At 51.6% G+C, this 19733-nt stretch overlaps 2 protein-coding genes across 3 annotated transcripts; both read left to right on the top strand.

Moving 5' to 3' along the window:
• The first annotated feature begins 2232 nt into the window (after window positions 1-2232).
• HOXA11 (homeobox A11) lies at window positions 2233-4847 on the top strand. The gene is made up of 2 exons (XM_036758376.1): window positions 2233-2953; window positions 4615-4847. Exons 1-2 carry the CDS (start codon window positions 2233-2235, stop codon window positions 4845-4847), a joined length of 954 nt encoding a protein of 317 aa, XP_036614271.1.
• Window positions 4848-15027: 10180 nt separating this feature from the next.
• HOXA10 (homeobox A10) lies at window positions 15028-19449 on the top strand. 2 transcript variants are annotated; one of them, XM_036760447.1, is made up of 3 exons: window positions 15156-15577; window positions 15653-16197; window positions 17802-18076. In XM_036760447.1, exons 1-3 carry the CDS (start codon window positions 15156-15158, stop codon window positions 18074-18076), a joined length of 1242 nt encoding a protein of 413 aa, XP_036616342.1. The 2 variants fall into 2 exon arrangements, with proteins under 2 accessions (XP_036616341.1, XP_036616342.1); XM_036760446.1 differs by having other exon boundaries at window positions 15028-16197; window positions 17802-19449.
• Window positions 19450-19733: the final 284 nt, after the last annotated feature.

Raw genomic sequence — 19733 nt, 5'->3', positions numbered from 1 at the left:
TCCGAGGGATGTGATTTGTGAGAAGTAATCCTTGTAAAAAAAAAAAGGCATATAAACATAAATGCTAATAAATTAGTTTACTCCACTACAAAGTAATTACTGCGTATTATTGATATTTATGGCAGGTATTCAAATGGAATGGTGAGCCATCATTTGGTGAAAATACATAATGAGAATATTTCTTTCCCGGAGCAAACATGATTAGATTTGTTATTAAGTCAGTTACGGTCAGCTCAGCAATAAATAAATAAATCGATGTTGACATTTAAATACTGGGGATCTTTGAATTTAGGCTGCAAATCTCCTCTCCCACCCCCACCCCCCAGATATGTAGATACTTTTGACCTCCAGGAGTGGGAGGCGTGGAATGGCAAAAGGTTAGCCGTTTTCGTATGAGTTCCTTCTGGTACCTTACCGCTGAAAGGGCCAGGAAAAGAGGAATCAATTCCTAAGCACCCCGACTTCTGCAGTGCCCTTTGGGGCTGACTGCCACGGCCACTGATTTTCCCCTCCCTCTTCGCCCCCCAAAGATGGGCAATTAAATCTGGCAGAACTACCAGGATTTTCCTCCACATCTTTGACTTTTTTTTCTTTTCCCTAAAGCAAATAAGGGTTAGATTGTCAGAATAACCAGAGGTGTCTCTCTCCGTCTCTGTCTCTCTCCGACTATCTATCTCTGTCTCTTCTCTGGCTTTCTCTCTCTCTCTCTCTCTCTCTCTCTCTCTCTCTCTCTCTCTCTCTCTCATTAAGTTGCCTCCTTCCAAAGGTGCTATGCTTTGTTCTCCCTTTATTTTCTTTGGTATTTCTCGTTCTGTGGGGTGTACAGAGACTTTCTAGTCCCTGCCTTGCCTAGCCGCCGCTGCCTACTTTCCCTTCTCTTTCAAGTAAAGAGAGGCAAAGCCTTGACAGCGATGTTTCAAAAACGGTTCCTCCTATTCTCTCCCTGCCAGCACCCATTCTCCCAGCACCCCTTTCCCAGGTCTGTCTGAGTCTGACTGCTGTGGAGAAGCGGTGGTTGGGGAGTCATTGAGCATCCAGCCTGCTCCTGGAAAGAGCCTTGGATGTCAACTCCCATTAACTAGGCTTGTGGCAATTAAGTAAGACTCAAAGTGTTTGGGGAGCCCGGACTTGCTTCATGGTCATTGGTTCCCCAAGCCATCAGGGCTAGGCATTGAGGAGAGCATGCAGTCTCCCTCCCGTTCCCAACCCACTCCCGGTCCAGATCTCTGCATCAGGGAGCTCCGAAGCTGGGTAGCAAGCGTGGGAAGATGGGAAGGGGGAGAAGTAGGAAGAGAGGAAGTGGGGGCGAAGAGCGAGAAAGATCCCGGGTGAGACGAAGGCCCTGCATGACTGAGCAGGTCCAGCAAAGCCCGGGTGAAAACCGCCTTGGGGGATTGCTGAGGCTCCTGGTAAAGGGAGGGGAGTTATTGGAGCGCCTCGGAAGTGACCGTGAATGCGAGCGTGTAATGGAGCCACCGTGCAAATCGGACAAGCCCCGAGCCCGGCACATTCACAGAGACTGAGGCTAGTCCTGAAACGGATAGACTGGGGGATGGGGGGTGGGAGATGGGGGGAGGGCTAGTCGGAAGCAAGAGACCTGGACGGGAGCTGGAAGGGGGAGGCAGTGGGAAGGGGGAGTCCAGGAAGCCAGGGAGAAGGAGAGAGCCCGAGGCGGAACCAGAGACAGAAAGCACAAGGCCCCCAGCCCCAGCCCCAGTCTCGATGCCTCCACAATATCACCTTGGCTAGGGATAGCAGGCACTCGCCCGGCTAAAAGGGGGAGGGGTGGAACGGACAGTCGAGGTCTGTAGTCGGGGGGGGGGCGAGGCAGAGGCTCAAGCCCCCCCCCCCCCGAGCAAGCAAGGTCTGTCACGCGTCCGGCGGTCCTCGGAGGGTGCCCCAGCGAACATGAGTTACACTGGAGATTACTGAGCTTTCGGTGAGAATACCAAGTGCCGATCTGTTGCTTCCCTTGAGATGGCCACAAAGAAAGGAAAGGGGGGTGGGGGTGGGGAGGGTTGGGGAGGAAAGGGGGGGAAAGGGCCCAGACTCGCAGCTTGTCAATTTCAACATTTGGTCACATGACCAGCACCTCCCTGCTAAGGATGGGGATAGATTTCCACGTCAGCCTACGTCTCCAAATTTCTACTTCACGGATCTGCTTCAAAGACGCAGCTGCATCAGAGAATCATGTGGAGCTCAGCTAATGCGCCGAGAGCGAGGTAGCCCAGGATGGATTTTGATGAGCGCGTGCCCTGCTCGTCTAACATGTATTTGCCCAGTTGTACTTACTACGTCTCCGGTCCTGATTTCTCGAGCCTCCCTTCTTTTTTGCCCCAAACCCCGTCTTCTCGCCCCATGACATATTCCTATTCGTCCAACCTCCCCCAGGTACAACCTGTAAGAGAAGTGACCTTCCGGGAGTACGCCATTGAGCCCTCCAGTAAATGGCACCCCCGGGCCAACCTGCCCCACTGCTATTCCGCAGAGGAGCTCATGCACAGGGAATGCCTGCCCGCCTCCGGCAGCGCGAGCGTGGGCGACATGCTGGCCAAGAACTCCGCCAACGTCTACCACCACCCCAGCACCACGGGCACCTCGTCCAATTTCTATAGCACGGTGGGCAGGAACGGGGTCCTGCCCCAGGCTTTCGACCAGTTTTTCGAGACTGCCTACGGCCCCCCGGACAACTTGACCACCGCCTCCTCCTCCGACTACCCGGGGGACAAGGGCGCGGAAAAAATGCCCCCGGCGGCCGGGGCGGCGGCGGCTGCTGCAGCAGCCCCGCCAACTTCAAGTTCGGACGCCGGCGGCGGTGGCTGCGGCAGGGAGAATGCGGCGGCGGCGGCGGCGGCCGCCGCAGCCGAAGAGAAAGAAAGGCGCCGGCGGACTGAAAGCAGCAGCAGCCCGGAGTCATCTTCCGGCAACAATGAGGACAAATCCAGCGGCTCCAGTAGGTATAAAGGCAGCGCCCCGCGCGCTCTCCGAGAGGGGACTTGGAAATGTAGCGCAGCCCCGCTGTTAAATTTTTATATGCTGTTTTATAAGCATATAAGGTTTATGAAGGGCCCTTAGATTTCCCCCAACAAAACTTTGTTATAAAAAGGCGCGATCACGTGGCGAGGGCTGAAATTGGCCGTGAAATACCCACCGGCCAATGGAGGCCTGAAAAAAAAAGAAAGAAAAGCACCCACCCTGGTTCTTTTTATTCCACCCCCCTCACCCCCCAGGCAGCCGCCCAGAGTCCCGGCTCCCGCTCCGGGGTCAGCCCTCGGGAAGGGGGGAAACAGAGGGGGGGGCGCCTGTAAATTCACCCCGAAAGGGAACCCGGAGCCTTTGATACCGAGGTAATCCAGCGCTTTTTATAAAAGCCATGTGTTGCGCCCAGAGTCTAGTTAGGGGCCCACATTCAAAGGCAGGGCTGATGTGTAACCACTGCCTAAGAGAAAGAGAGAGAGGGAGCCGGGCTGCGCAGCTAGCTCAGCCCTCGCGGCCCACGCTAGCAATATATTAGAAAGAAACAAATTAACCCAAAGCTGGCCTTTTTGTCCAAAGGAAGCCATTTTACTCAAGGCACTGTGGCAATTACTGGCCGCCTTCTGTCCGGCGGCGTGTTCCTCCTCGCAATTGTTATTCAATCTGTCAGAAGGGGGTTTTTTATGTCTGTGGGGTTTTTTTTTTCCCTCTCCCCTCAATCCCTCTTTAAGACCAAGCTTGCCAAGGCTTTGAGGAACTGGGCTCTGTCTCTTCCACTCCGCCCTACCTGCAGAGGGTCCTATCTGGAGAGGCCCTCGAAGAGGAGAGGAGGGTTTACTGAAATCTCGGGGAGTTTGCTTGGGAGAGGGGGGAAGACAGGGTCAGGGTCCGACTATGAAGCTAGAGGAAAGGACCGCCCTGTCCAGGAGCCATTGCTTTTAACCAAGGGGAGGCTATGAGTCCGGACGGACTGGCTAAGTCTAGACTCAAGGACCATTTGCCTCTGACAAAAAAAGGGGAAAGATAAATCGGAAATGTTTGCCAAATCCAAGCCCAATAGCCATGGCCACGAGAGCGACTGGGATGAGGGATGTCTTATTGTGCCCCTTGAAAAAAGAAAAGATGCCCCAGGTGCTAGGAGGTGAAATTTCCGTGAGCTGTTTGTTTAGTCTATCAGGGCCTTAAGAGCTTCAGGGTAGCCCCCGGCTGGCTTTAAAAGCTTCAACCAGTGCAGCCTGTTGATTGGGAGAACATGCGTTTCTGATCTGGAGTCTGGTGTGTTGCCTTCTTCGGGGGCCGGTCTGGCTAGAAGTACTGACTTTTATCTAGACTCTGCCTGGGATTGTGTGAGGAGAGCTCGGCTCACCAAGCCAGCCTCCTGCAGAAATTATCCTGTCGCCCCGCCCGACTTTAGGTTACAGAGACAGAGACGAAGTGGGCTGGAGAAGGGGAAGAAGGTGTCAGGAGGAGTCTGGTAGCCGAGACAGCCCAGGAGGGGGAAAACTAGGGGAGTGCCTAGCCCAAAGGTTCTGGGAGTCCCAGCCCTCGTGCCCATGTTCCTCATGTTAAGAGGCTAAGTTGAAACCTCAAGGTCACCCCGCCTCAACAGTCCTTTCTCTGCCTTCTCTCATTCCACAGGTGGCCAGCGGACCCGGAAAAAACGTTGCCCCTACACGAAATACCAGATTCGGGAACTTGAGAGAGAATTCTTCTTCAGTGTCTATATTAACAAGGAGAAGCGTCTACAGCTCTCTCGCATGCTCAACCTGACCGACCGCCAAGTCAAAATCTGGTTTCAGAACAGACGCATGAAAGAAAAAAAAATTAACAGAGACCGATTACAGTACTACTCTGCCAACCCGCTACTCTAAGAGTCGGTTCCGCCTTGGGGGGTTCGTGGGGCTTTTTTTTTTCAAGAGGAGATTAAACTCAGATTTCGCCCTTGACAAGGTCAAGCCACACGGTGACTTTTCAGGAGGAAGATGTGGAACCGAGGGACAGAGGGAACTGTGGGGTTCACACGCCAGAACAGCATCCTGGACCCTCGGAGAGGGTTTTGGCGCTATTATGGAGGATAATGGGATTTTCCTATTCCCATATCAACTGGAATCCATTCCATTGGGACCCCTGTGGCCCTTACTCGGAGTATTTTGGCCACCCCACGCCCCAGGGCGGAGCTTTTACCTCTTACTGTGACAGACCCTGCACCCGGGCTAGGAAGAGACTGTCTCTTTGGTTTTCAAATGAAGGCATAGGACAGAGAGGGAAGGGGTCTCCACACCTAGTCGTAGGTCCCTTTTTAGGATGGCTGATCTGGGATGAAAGTGTCTAAGACCCAGGATATGCAGCGAGGACTAGTGCGAAATCAAACTTGGAAAGGAAAAAAAACAAAAACCAAAAACCCAACAACACACCATCACGAGCAAACTGCAAACTTTGGCAGGAGGAGGGAGAAGAAGGGGTAGGAGACAGAACGAAGGGGTGTCTTCAGTTAGAGAAGGGCCCCGCTCCCCCTTGATGGAAAGGAAGACAAACAGTGCTCTCTCCAACAGCCGATACGAAAAGGGGCATAGGAGAGGGAAATCATTGGAAATATTTCTGAAAGATTTCAGGTACCGATTCGCCTGATGCCTTCGGAAAAACAAACAAGTGCTATCCCAGCAGCTCCAGCCCTCTGCCCACCTGGAGAGGCTCTGGGCTTTGTAGCGAGAAACAGTCGCGCTGGAGAGAGCCCTCCCGGGACTAGGGCTCAGCCCCTGAACTTCAACAGTGGACCAGAGGGAGAAGGGAGAGAAAAGACAAACTCCCTTTGCAGGCTGTTGCTGACTCCCCAAACTTTCTTCAGGAAATACCTGTGGAGAGCGAGTTTGGCAAATCCCACCCAACACTTAATTGAAACGTGGATTTGTGCAATGCACTGACATCGGATCATTAAAAGTCCTTTCATCCAGTGTTGTTTGCAAAGGGAGGGAGGGAGGCAGGAATTCCGCGACGGGCAGAGCAGGCAGACAATGTAAATACTCTGTTCTGTTTTCTCCCTTCCAGTTGTGTGTGTGTGTGTGTGTGTGTGTGTGTTTGTGTGTGTGTGTGCTACCATTCTGTGTCCTAAAAAGCTTTGCCTGAAATCCGCCAGGAAAGGAGAGTTGTTCGCAATTATTTTAAAAGAGAAATAGTCTATAGATATATATATATTTCCCTGCAGGAACCAAAGCGATGGAAGAAAAATGCAATTTAAAGAAAAAGGAAGAATGAAAAAATATTTAAGATTCTATATCTGTTTACAAAAGGAGGGATGTTCATGGCGAGGTTAATTTACTGGTGAGAATTTTGAATGTATGTTTCATACAGGAACAGTGTTTTACAAGACTTGTAAATAAAGAAACCATAACCTATTTTGTTTGAATACTTTTTTTACATATTTTAATTTGGGGGGAAAAGGGGGAGGGAAGAAGCTTTTCAAACTTGTGCAAAGTCGGGGGGACCTACAAACGAATTGGAGGCCAGTTAGCTTACCGAACGGGATCGGGTCCTTCCTTATCGCGATTCAATGAGATGCAGTATCTTCATATTCCATCACTGTTTTGAGAAATGTATCGTCTCTATGTATGTACAGTGTTCTTTTCGTATGCCAACGTATTGGGCTGCATGTATACACTGCAACGGGGCACAAGGAAAATAAAAAAGTGGAAACCTTATAATATTTATCCTGGTTTGTGATATTCCTCTCCCTGACTGCTTCCCATCGCCAAATGCCCAAAATCAAATCACCCACAAATAGGGAACGAGAAAAAAAAACCCAGCCCACTCATTCTCCATTGAACGAAGAGAATTTGGTTAGGTTTGCTGTTACTGTTGTTCATCCCAAGGGTGCCCCAGGCTTCAGATGAAAAGGTTCGAAGGAAATCGACGCTGGAGGGGTAGAGACTTAATGGAGGTCACTGGGCTAAGAGCCTGTCCCCAGAGTCCCCACCACCTGGGTCAAAGCAGATTGAAAGTCAAGGCCTCAACAATACAGAGGGTTGGGGTGCTTCCCAGAACGGGTCTTCAGGATAGACTCCATCCTTCTTACTTTCCCAAGCTTCTCTGAGCCAAGCCCGGGGATGGGGTGGTGGGGAATTAGATTTGTGATGTGCTAGTCCAGGACCATCATCAAACAGATGACCCCGAAAGGGTTTTGAGGTACATCAAGAGACAAAGTGTGTGAAAAATGAAGGACAGGGCTGGAGGGAGCACTTGGGGATCTTTCCAAAGGGGGACTCCTCTCCGTTAGTATACAAGGTAGCCTTTTCCTTTTATTCCTTCCCATGTTGTTGGGGGATTTTGGGGGGCGGAGGGGAGAAAGTTCTCTTTTCTCATTGTTTGCTGGCTTTGAACTTCTCTCTTGCTTTGGACATCACCCGTAACCTTGAGGTGAAGGGCGAACCAGCCAGGACCTTTTGTTGACCACCCCACCCCCTCAACCCCACCCACCCACCCATCCAGTCAGGCGGGCGTCTGGCCCTGGGGAGAGGGATATAATCTGAGAGTGAGGAAGGGGAGCCCGTGTCAGTTTGTTTGTTTATCTGACTGGTAGGGCCTGCTGGATGCAGGTTGAAAAGTCAGCCAGACAGACAGAGAGATGTCTGTCAAGGAAATCAGACAGACAGACACACAGACAGAGAGACCAGGATATTGAGGAATGGGGCGGGGAGGGGGGCTCGGAAAGGGATGTGTAGGATGCTGGGGGAGGGGAAGAGGAGGGAGGAATCTCTTCGCCCCCCGGGCTGAAAGCAGGGACTTCCTTTTCTTGCTAGTTAAAAATTAACTGAAATTCGCTGCAAGTTGCTGGAGAGACTCAAGGCCTGGAGCTGCTCCCTGGTCGGAGGATTTGATTTCCTGGCCCAATAAAAATCACATCCTCTTGGTTGCTGTGACAATGTGGTCATAAACCCGTCCGTGACTGGCCGATTTGCATATTTGGAATGCTCTGCTATAAACCCGGCCGAGGTTTTGAAGCAATTTCTTAGATGTAAAAATTAGATCTGAATAGCAGCGGTCTGGGCTCATTCTCCAGCATCTCTTTATGAGAGTGAGCCGTCTTTGAAAACAGGGGACTCCCGTTCAGGCCTAGGCAGATGGCGGCCACGAGGTGGCGCGCTTCCGATCAATGTCAAAGCCGCCGCCGTGGGAGCCTCGGAGCCCTGCAAGAAGCTGGCTTGGCCTTTGTTCCTTTCAGATCCTAGGAGAAGCACGTTTAAATTATCTCACTTTCCCCTGTTCCCAGTCGCAAAAGGGGGTCCTCAAGACAGATTGGTAGTCGCATTTAAATACACCCCCCCACACACACGGGGGAGGACGGGAAGGGCGAGCCAGCGGAAGAGATGGCCAGTGCCTTAGGAAACCCCCTCAAGGTAAGTGCTCACAAGTTTGAAGGTTCGAGTCTCAGGTGGCGTCCGTTGAAAAACGGGCTCTGAGAGTTTGGTTAGGCTTGGTGGCCACACCGAGCGAGCTCCGAGGTTTGGGTTCAAGGTCCCCGGGGCTGAAAAGAGACAAAGCTCGGACCCATTCTAAAAGTTGGACATTCAACTCAGGGTTTAGCCTTTTTCTCCTTAGAGGCAACTGTCTATCTTGTTTGTACTGTCACAACCTTGGTCAAGCTGGCTGGAGAAGCGGACAAGTGTTACGGAAGTAAGGTCATTTTCGTAGAGTTGCGGTTGTGCGGTAGTGTTTGGTCAGACGAGGTCTCACTCTTAAAGTTATGTCGGTTGCAGCCTTAAACTCGAGCAGAATCAGAGGGCCCAATGCCTCGCTGGAAGGCTTTGCTGTGTATTCTGCAGGACGACTAGTCCCCCCGCCCCCCCCCCCCCCTCTGTGCTGCTCCCTAATTCGCAGGCTGGCTTGGTGGGCGACCTTTGTTCGAGAGAGGGAAGGCCGCTGGGGAACGAGCAGATTCAGATTTCTGCACCAGCAGAATTGGGAAGAGCTATTGGTAAATGCGAATTTTCAAAAGCTTGCATTGTGCATGAATTCTGATAATGTAATCTCCACATCAGGGTTTTCATAAAACTAGATTTAAGTAGACATAATTCATTTATATTTTTTCTGGGCCACGTTGCCCTCTCTCCCTCACTCCCTCTCACTCCCTCCTTCTCACTCTCCGTCTCTGTCTCTCCCTCCATATATATATATATATATATATATATATATATATATATATATATATATATATATATATATATATATATATATGTATATGTATATGTATATGTATGTATATATTTATATTTTCCGTTTTCCTTTTTTGTTTCATTCCTATTCGCTGTTTTCCTAAAACAGGCCCAGTTTTTGGAGCATGTAATAATGGGTGAAGGGATTAACCTAGCTCACTTCCGACCTACACTCTCTAAATTCCTGATATCCGAGATTCTTTTACTATCCGGTGCCACAGAATTAGGCTGAGACCTCGGGTGACTTCCTTACTCTGAGGTTCACTAGGTTCTTGGACTCTGGGGGTCTTTCATATTTCGAGCTTGGGCCTACCCCTTCAAGGAGAGTGAAGAGCCATTTAGAGAGGGCAGGAGAGAAGACAGGCAACCTCTGAATTCTATGAAAAGGCCACCGGAAACCCAGTGAGGGCTAGAGAGGTTGGTTTCCGAGGAAAGCAAAATTTGGGTAGTGATTGTTGAAAGCAAAGGGCGCATCTATCAGCTTGGTTCAGGGTAGCTAAATAGGAAATGTTAACGTTATTGGAGATGAACGCGAAAAGGACGTCATTGCTGACGAGAAATGCTTCTAAAATATGTGCAGCGATCTCGGGAAAGCTATTGACTGAATTCCAGAGTTCGTGAATTAGTGACTATCGTGGAAACAGTGTTTATTTTTTGCAGGCCTTTGCATCCCACTTCCCAGTATTGCTAGGAAAAAAATCGGGGAGTCCCATCGTCCACCCCTGCGTCCTTTAAATACAAATTGTTTACCAAGGGGATCAGCCTAGGAACTCAATTTAAAAACAAAACAAAACAAGCTTGCTTCTTGCAATAACAGTTTATTATTTCTTATCCTATGCAAGGGTCCATTTTGGAAGGAAAATTCAAAGTAAGGTCAAAGGGGTGTTTTTCTGGCGGCAGAGTATGTCCAGGGTGACTCAAAGCTCCCAGGCGAGAGCCAGGCCTCTCCAATATCGTCAGGGACACCGAGAGCAACCAGGGCCATTCGGGACCTTTTAGTAGAATCAGGACTTGGGCCTGGGGAAGGCACAGGGCCGGCTTTTGAACATCCAGAAGAAGCATCCGCTTGCGTCAAAGGCGTCTTGAGTTATCGAAAGAAAGGGAGGAAAGTAGTGAAGTGACAGGGGCTGTAGCTCCAACTGGGCGTTTCTGCTCAAGTTGTCCATTAAAACACGTTGGGAAAAGATGTTTGGATATGGGAATATTTTATTGATGAAGGTAACACCACCATGTTACCATGTGGAAGAGAGTCTGGTCTTAGGATAGAGTCCAGGTCTGCAGCCTTCTCCATAGTCATGGGGGGTAGGGTGGGGGGGAGGGAGGGAAATCGGTGTTTAACTTGAGCTTCTGCTGCAGCTGCGGAATGTGGGTTTTGTAATCCAAAACATTCCTTAATGCATTGGTTCCTCAATGTATGTGGCTGTATAATTCTGTGTGTATAAACGGTGTGTATGGTCCTTTGAATTGGAAAAATCTATGCTTCCAAAGTAAATAACAAATGTAGATATACTCTGTAGGTATATAACACGCTCACTTATATCTAGTATATGGGATAGGACTGGACCTCTGATTTCATTCTGATATAAATAATGCAGTACTACGTTGTATTAGAGAGAAAAGAAAAACAAATGTATTCAACATATTTATTACAATGCAACTTATCCAATACATTTATTACAATGCAAACATGTACAAGACTATGGCAAAGATCTAAAGGCGTCTACCTTGTTGGAGTCACTGTTACTATCGTTTGTTCATTTGCAGGATATTCCTTGCCCTCCCGGCCCGGGCCCCGCTTTACCCAGCATGAAAGTATTCTAGTAAAGATAAAAATTAGCGAGTCTGTGGTTCGTCCCCTCGGTTGGCACTAGGCTGCAGCCGAGAGGGGGAGGCGGGGAGCCGCCTACTTTGGAACCGATCCAGACCAAAAACCCATTTGGCTCTTCCACAGGGTCCTGACAAGTGACAGACCGAGAACTCTGAAATAGAGGAGCTTATGCCATTTTGGGTTTTTTTTGGGGGGGGGGTGGGAGAGAGTTCGCTAAGCACAGTGGGGGCCTTAGAGATTTTCTCTGGATTCTGGCTAACAGCCTCAAGTTGTTGCCTCAGCCGCTTGAATTTTAGGTAGCGATCTCAAAGTCCTTTACTTCGATGTTGGGGGTGGGGTAGAAAGGAGGTTTTCCCCCCTCTTTTTCTTTCTTTCTTTCTTTTTTTTTTTTCCTGAAGAGGCACTTCGTCCAAGAGCAGGAAAAGCCCACATTAAAAAAACAACAACAACAACAACAAAAAAAAAAACCAGATTCTCAGCATTTACTATTGAGCATTAAAAAAAAAAAAAACACAGAACGGAGATTTGCTCTGAGAGTTAGTGAATTTAGGTTTACCCAAAGATTAGCGAGCTGAGGGGAACCTCAGCGCCTTCAGTTGATGCATTTAACAACCTCACGCTGCAAGGCTAAGGAGAGAGGTCTGCTGCCCTCGTAGCCGCCCTTGTTCTTTGCCCACTTCAGTTGGGCTAAATAGGCTGGTCTCCCTATCCTTGAGGGTCCAGAGTAATTTGCTCCTGGACATGAGTGGGGTGGACGCAGGTCCCACATACCCACTTCTTTGACCCCGTGGGTCTTTTTGATTTTCCCGTTCATTTCCCCAAGGCCCAGCTTGGCCGAGGGTAGGCTGGCCGGAGCAGCAGTTAGCAAGTACAATCTGGTGAGGGCAAGGAGTTGTGGGATGTAGTACCTGGACAAGGAGCCGACTCACCAGGTTCTGAGAGTGCGGGTAGGGGCACCCCTAAATGTGGCAAGAAACGTGTGTGACGGGTTTACTTCAGCCACCTAGGATGAGCCAGGCTGCCGTTTGCCTTGGCCTTGTGAGCTATCGAGGGAAGCCTCAGGACAGCTAACAGGCGGCGGCGGGTTCATGATCTTCCTCTCCAGACGCCAGGAAACTGACCCTCAGTGGCCCAGCCCCAGCCCCAGCTCCCGCCTTAGCCCCTGCCCCCGGCGGAGAGGCCCCGGCCGGCTGGTCCTTTTTCTTTGCCTCCTCCGTCCCTGCCCTCCTCCTTTTCTTCTCCTGGAACCCTTTCCTGGGTCCAGCTGCAGCACCCACCACCTGGCAGATGAAGTGTAGTCGATGAAACTCAGAGACTGGCAAACGCGAAGGAAAGGGAAGGAGGGGGCGTAGAGGGTGCGCCGCTGTCTGGGGCTGGGCCAGACCTTAGGTTTCTGCACTCCTCGAGTAGACAGGAGGGGAGAAGCACAGGGCCTAGCTGGGCAGCCAGATCCCTAAACCTCTTCTCCTCTGGCCAGCACAGGAGCTGCGGCTGATGGGGACCCCTCTCGCCTCTGGCCTTGGCCGCCCTGAGGGCCTCTCTCCCAGAGACCCGCTGCATGTCTGCAAAGGAGCCTGGGTGAGGCCGGGGCTCAGGCCTTCCTTTGGCCGCTGCCGGGCAGACCGAGCGGAGCCGAGAGCGACCTGCCCCAGGGAACCCAGCTTTATACCTGCTGTGGGCTGAGAAAGGATCTGGAGCGTGGGCCGAGAGCTCGAGTTTCATTGCACTGAGAGTGCTCTGGCGCATGAGGAGCCTTGTAGGTCAGCCAGCAAATGGGGGGGGGGGGTGTTGAGCCAGCAGGAGGTATGGGCTGGAAGGGGGGAATTTTTTCTGGGAATACTGAGTAAGGAGTTGGGGGTGGTGGGAAAGAGAGGGTGACTCAGGAAAGAGCGAGGACAAGAAGCAGGGAGGCCGGTGAAGGCGCAGAACCCATGCCGGATGCCTGGGCCTGGTCCTCGCTCCCTGTTATAAAGACAGTCATTTCCTGGGATCCATTTGATCACACCCGTAGAATGTCGCTTTTCCATAAACCTTTTATGGGGCTGGGGAAAGTTGTGACAACCTCTCCTATACCCTGGCGTTTACAGTTGGCAAAGAGGGACCCTCCAAGATGAGGCGGGAGAGGGAGGAGGCTCAGGGACGTCCCCTCCTATAGAAAGTCATCCAGGCTGCCCTGCTGCTTGACTGGCCCACTCCCCAATAACTTGTCCTGGAGCCTGTCAAACCTGGGAAGGAATTTGCTCAGCTGAGATCCACGCTAAAATATCCAAACGGCTGACAGATCAATGCGATTTGGAGGGGAGGGAGTCCTGGGGGGAGGGGGGAGATGGAGGAGGATAGAGGGGAGGGGGTAACCGAGAAGCAGGAAGGGGGGGCTAACAGTGACACTGATTCTTGTCAGATCCTCCGGGATTGTGTGAAAGCCAAGGCTAAAGACAGGGGAAGAGGACAGCATTCAGAGCCTGGGCGGCACTGTTTCCTCCCTCCTCTTGAGCCCCTCTTCTTCGTCCCTTCCCCCCGTCCTCTATTCCCTTTTTGCTCCCACTGCAGCCCTGCGCTGGTGGGGAAGGAACAGCCTGTGGATCGGAACATGGGAGGGGGGAGAAAGGAGTAGAATTTGAGTTTGGTTTTAATTGGGAAAATTGATTTTCTATATAGGTGGGTCTGAGCTCTAGGAAGCTTCCCAATGAGATCAGAATTCTTAGATTTGTTAGGAAAGAGAATCACACGGAGCCACCTTCGTGAGCACTATAGCACTAGTCCTGGCTGCCTAGCCTCCCTCTGCTCGAAACCCGGAAAGGGGTTAAACAGAGAAGCCGCCGGTCTGCTTACCCAATGCCAAAGCTGGGCAGACGCTGGGCCCTGGCCTTTCCTTCAGGCTGTCGGTCCTAGGCCCAGGTATTCAATGTTGCCTTCTGTGGAATTTCGAGGCAGACCTTTTAAAAGACCCCAAGCCCAGAAGGTCAGAGCTAGGAGGGATAGGGATCATACACATCGTCTACATACACTGTCCTAAATAGATTCTGGAAAAATAATAATAACAGGGACAACAATAGCCAACAGACTGAAACAAACACAGCCAAGAGACGGAGCAGAGTAGCCGCTAAGACTAGGAAACAGACCGAGTGCGGCGTAGACCTAGACGCTGTGGTTGGATCCGAGGGGAGGGAGACAGTCTCAGCGCCTTCCTCACTTACAAGAGAAACGCAAACGAGGGGAGGAGAGCTACCGGGGCAAGGAGCCTGCCAGATACCCCTGTGTGCGGGAGAGGTGTACTCATTCGGCTGGGCTTCCAAGCTCCTTTCTCTTTCATTCCCTTCGTTCGTTAGTTCTCCGGCTCGTTGCCTTGGCCCGAGGCGCCTGGCCTCACTCCTCTGCGTAGCCCCGCCCGAGCTGCCAGGGTTCTTAGCTGAAGCTGAGAGCCTGCCTTGGACCAGAACTGACACTTGGGTCCCAGTCTTTCCTTATGCTTTGGGGACAACTAATTCCTCAACAATTTAGCGCCAAATCCGGGCCAAGATCTCTGCTGTCCCCTAAGCTGGGCAGAGAGAGAAATAGCAGGGCTAGAAGATACCGGGAGGCCACTGACCTGCCCGCCACCCCTGCCCCAAACCAAAATTTGAAAAAGGCAGGGAGAGGAAGAGACATGTGTATATAGTTTTATTTAAGTAAGCTCACATACATGCGTTATCCGGAAAGAGGCTTTTGGAACAAGCCAAGGGCAGACTCGAGCTCCCGGATAGCGCTAGGTCTGAGGCGTCATAAACACCCCACTTGTTTACTATCTGATATCAGGGCCCAGGAGCACTACAGAGATGAGCTTAGTTTTCCTCCTCCCGGCATGAAAATGGGGTGCATGACTTGGAGAAGGAGGGATCCGGTGGCCAGTCCTAAATCTTGGTCAAGATCGCGCCCCCAGAGTCCTGAGCCTCAGCCCTAGGTGTTGGGGCGTGTGCTCCAGGCCCATCAATATACATTACATATTTATATAAATTCTCAATTCAGAGGTCGACCTGAGACCAGCACAGCGCCTACGAAACCAAACTGGGAGGGGTCGCTGGGAAACCCTGGCTCTTCATTGGCTGCGGGAGCTCGCCGAGGTGCGGGGGGATCTCTAACCCTATTCAGCATGTTTTGTACAAGAAATGTCAGCCAGAAAGGGCTATCTGCTCCCTTCGCCAAATTATCCCACAGCTATGTCATGCTCCGAGAGCCCGGCCGCGAACTCTTTTTTGGTGGATTCGCTGATCAGTTCGGGCAGAGGGGAAGGAGGTGGAGGTGGTGGCGCAGGCGGCGGTGGCGGCGGCGGCGGCGGAGGAGGCGGCTATTACCCTCACTACCTGCCACAAGCGTCCGAATTGTCCTACGGTCTGCAAAGCTGCGGGCTTTTCCCGGTCCTGAGCAAACGCAATGAAGGAAGCGGATCGCCGGGGGGCATGGTGCCCTCGTCTCACCCTTACATGTCAGGCATGGAGGTCTGGCTAGACGGCCCCAGGTCGTGCCGAATGGAGCAGCCGGATGGTCCGCCGCCCCCGAATCACCAGCCGCAGCCCCAGCAGCCGCAGCCCCAGCAGAACCAGCAGCAACAGTCCCAGAACCAGCAACAGCCCCAGAATCATCACCACCACCAGCAGCAGCCCCAACAGCAACCGCAGCAGCAAGCGACCTCTTGCTCCTTTGCTCAGAACATCAAAGAGGAAAACTCTTATTGTCTCTATGATTCCGACAAATGCCCCAAAAGTTCAACGGCCCCAGAGCTAGCCTCCTTCCCCCCGCGGGGCCCTCCCGAGGTCTGCGCCCTCAACAGCGGCGGCGGCGGCGGGGGCGGGGGCGGTGGCGTGCCGGTCCCGGGCTATTTCCGCCTGTCTCAAGCCTATGGCACCGGCAGCTCCAAGAGCTATAACTCGGCGGCAGCGGCGGCGGCCGCAGCAGCATCGGGGGCGCAGCTGGGCGCCTCCCAGTTCCCCCAGCAGCCCCAAGTTCGCTTCGACTCGCCGCCCGCTCTCGCTTCGGTCTCTGCTGAGACAGGCAGGAAGGAGAGCTCCCTTGAGTCGCCTCAGCCCACGGCCTTAGCTTGTGGGTCCCAGGCTGCTGAGGAAGAGACACAGGCGTCGTCCCCCGCCGCCGAGGAACTGTCCCCCGCTCCTTCGGAGAGCAGCAAGCCCTCTCCGGAGAAAGACCCCATAGGTAAGTGTGCTTAAGCCACGGACCTGCCAAGAGGGAGCGGGAAAACCAGCTACAGAAGGACCAAAAGAGAATGAGGAGAGAGGGAACCAAACAAGGGAACAGAAAGGAAGGAAGGGGAAGAAAAAGACAGAAAGGGGGACAGAAAGTCAGAGGTAGAGAGCCCCCGAAATAGCAGAGAGCCAGCAAGGAACCCCGAGGAGAGAAGAGGGAACCCAGCAGCCGGTAGGCTCGGTCTGGCACGCAGCTCCACTTCAGCTGACCTTGTGAACTTGGTTTAGTTTTTTTTTTTTTAATATTTGGGCGTGGGGACGCAGTAAAAATTAATGTCCGGTTTAGATAGCTGCCTACACCCTGACTGTGCTTTCTAGCCCCAGGCTCGTTCCACAGGCTGGCTAGGCTGGAGGTGATCAGGTCCAGGAGGCCAGGGAGCAACCCTCCTCCACCACCTCCTCCTTACCATTCTCTTCCTTCACAACAAAATCCCTAGCCCAATTGCCCCAGCCCACCCGCCCTGCCCCGCCAGCGAGGAGAAGGTGGTTCGCAGATAACAAGGCTGTTTGTAAAGCTTCCAAAATAATCAGCCGCCGGCGCCAATAAATAAACCTTATTAACGGGCGAAGTTGTAGTTTACGATTCCAAATGTCTTTTGCAAAGTCACAGTCGCTGTGAGATCCTCCTTGCAAGGAGCAGTTGCAGGGAATCTCCTCTGACGCCCCCAGCCCAGTCCAGCCTACCCCAGATCTAGAGCTTGGAGTCATAGCATAGTAGGGCTCCCCCCCCCTCTTTTTTTTTTTACCTTGGAATTCCCCAAGTTCCTATATTCTTGGCTGGGGGTTGGGGATGACACCCAATCGACTGTTTTTCCTCCTTAGTTTTGGCACAAATTCAACCGTCTCCCACCATCCCCACGCCCACCCTCAGTCCAGTAGAGACCGGTTGGGGCAGCAGCCAAGGTCCCCTCCCCCAAGCCTTTCCTCTGCTGACCCTGGGGCAATAATGGGACTCCCTGCCCCCAAGCTCAGGGGGGCAGAGGAAATGCTTGTCTGCGAAGTGGAAGGAAAGGCAAAGAAAGGCGTTAAGTTCAAGATATACGGCCGCTCTTCTCCCGGTGCCCAGCATTCGCTTCCAAGCTCTCTTCTGCGCCCTCCCCGCTAGTTCCCTTTGTGTGAAAACAGGTGTTTGGAAAACCAATTAAAACGCAATTTGGGGGATGTGGGGTGTTCTTAAGGGTGAAGAGAGAACCAGGAGGCCTTTAGAAAATGTCTTTTAATGAAGTCGCCCCCCTCCTCGGCATGACCAAAGGGGAGACTTGAACCCCTTTCTCGCTTTAGCTTTCAGCCCTCCCCCCTCCCTTTCCACAGTCTGGGGTCCATTAGGGACGATGTGCGGGAAAGGCCTTTCAACGACGTCCTGGGCCAAAGCAGCCAGAAGGCTCACGGGGATCCTGAGTCAGAGCCGCCGCCTGCTGTCAGCCAGGGTCCTCGGTGTGCTGTGCTCTAATGAGGTCCCCGCCGTAACTTGCCTTCCTCCTTCTCTCTTGTTCCCTCCTCCCTGCCTTCCCCTCCTCTTCTTTCCCTTCCCCGCTTTCTCTTCTTCGACCCCAGGCAACACCAAAGGTGAGAACGCAGCTAACTGGCTCACGGCGAAGAGCGGCCGGAAGAAGCGATGCCCCTACACCAAGCACCAGACTTTGGAGCTGGAGAAGGAATTTCTTTTCAACATGTACCTAACTCGAGAGCGGCGCCTAGAGATCAGCCGCAGTGTCCATCTCACAGACAGACAGGTTAAGATCTGGTTTCAGAACCGACGGATGAAACTGAAGAAAATGAACCGAGAGAACAGAATCCGGGAGCTTACAGCCAACTTTAACTTTTCTTGATGAACCTCCAAACGACCACCACATTTTGACGGTGAAAAGAGCCAGTAACCCTTCTTCCTAGGCGCTAGAGATTCGCACCTGTATCACCCGGAGTCAAGAGTTCCCCCCCCCCCCTCATTCTCCATCTATCCATAGCAACTTTGCAAGGCGAGATTGGGTGGGATTGTTTGGTTTGTTTGTCTTGTTTTCTGGGGGTGAATGGGGAGGGAGAGCCATGCCTCCAAAACAAACAAACAAACAAACAAACAGAACGGGCAGATACATCAAGCGACGTCTTGGGCTGAGCTTGCTCCACTCCCTCGTTCCCCACTCCTTCCACGGGCCAAGTGTCATCTCTCAGAGGGCCGCGCGTGTCTAGCCAGGCTACGAGCCCAGGCGACCCTGGCAACAAGAGTGTACTCATTGTAAGCCCTAAGGTGTCTATGGGGAGGTGACGGGTGAGTAGTCGAGGCCTTCCATTCTCTTTCAGGTCAGAGTTGGTGTTTGTGTGTGTGTGTGTGTGTGTGTGTGTGTGTGTGTGAGAGAGAGAGAGAGAGAGAGAGAGAGAGAGAGAGAGAGAGACTCTTTCTTTGCCTTGCGGTTCCTAGTTGCTTTCTTTCCTTTCGAAGGGAAGGCCTTCACCACCGCGAACACGCAGGGTGAAAACAAGGACTTGACGTTGTCTTGGGGGAGAGAGAAGGAGGGAAAGAGGGAGAGAAAGAGTGGGTTTCCTTCTCTCTTTTCTCTGTAAACTATCACAGCTTTAAAAATTGAGCAGGAAAGGGAGACCTCGCTTGGCTCCAGCCAAGGTCTTGTGCTGCTCCGGCATGAAATGTTCACACTTACCTCTGACTCCCGCTATCTTCCCTGTTGTAGATAGTGACCTAATGTAGTTTTGCTTATTATATTATGTGGAATTAGTGGATTTTTGTCTCTAAGTAATGTTACCACTGGTAGCACGTGACAAGCACACACAATTCTCCCTGCCTTATGAGGATGGGGGAGCAAATTTCGCTTTTATTTTGCTCACTAAAATTCATGGGACCCTTCAGAGGACTCTAGCAGACGGGATAGAAGAGAGAGAGGGAGACATTGTTCGGATTTCCTTTATACTGTGAAGTTACATGCATAAAAGGGTCAAACCTGTAGGTGCAGAAACAAAGAGAAGTCTAAGTACAAATCTGTATAAATGTCTATTATTAAAGAATTGCCAATACTGTTTTAAGCAAATGCATTCTATCGTTATTATAAATGTTAGTCCTAGCTCTATTTACTTCTTACCTTAAATCAGAATAAATTAATATTGTAATGCTGCTGTGCGTGGAAAAAAAAAAGACAATGTTTATGTTCTTATATAGAAGAATAAAAGCCGTGGAATGAAGCCTTTTAATTTTACCTCTTTTGTCATTGTTTATCTTCACCACCCACTTTATCTCGTCCCCAACTTTTACAACAGGAATAGTGCCTGGGCTCCCTGCAATTACTCGAGGCATCCATTTAAATATTACCTAGACAGTCGTAATTTGTCTCGGCCGTAGAGCAATGCAGCTCTAAGGTTTGTGGGCTTTTGTTCCTTTTTTTATGACTTGCTAGTATATCTGGATTGTTGCTGACTTGGACGAGCGAGTGGTTTCAGTCGAGTGAGGAGCTGCATAGACAGAGGAAGCCACAGAGTATT

Source organism: Trichosurus vulpecula, chromosome 5 (genome assembly GCF_011100635.1).
Source record: "Trichosurus vulpecula isolate mTriVul1 chromosome 5, mTriVul1.pri, whole genome shotgun sequence".
NCBI lineage: Eukaryota > Metazoa > Chordata > Mammalia > Diprotodontia > Phalangeridae > Trichosurus > Trichosurus vulpecula.
Note: the sequence above shows the minus strand (reverse complement) of the source record. Positions and strands in the feature narration are given on the sequence as shown.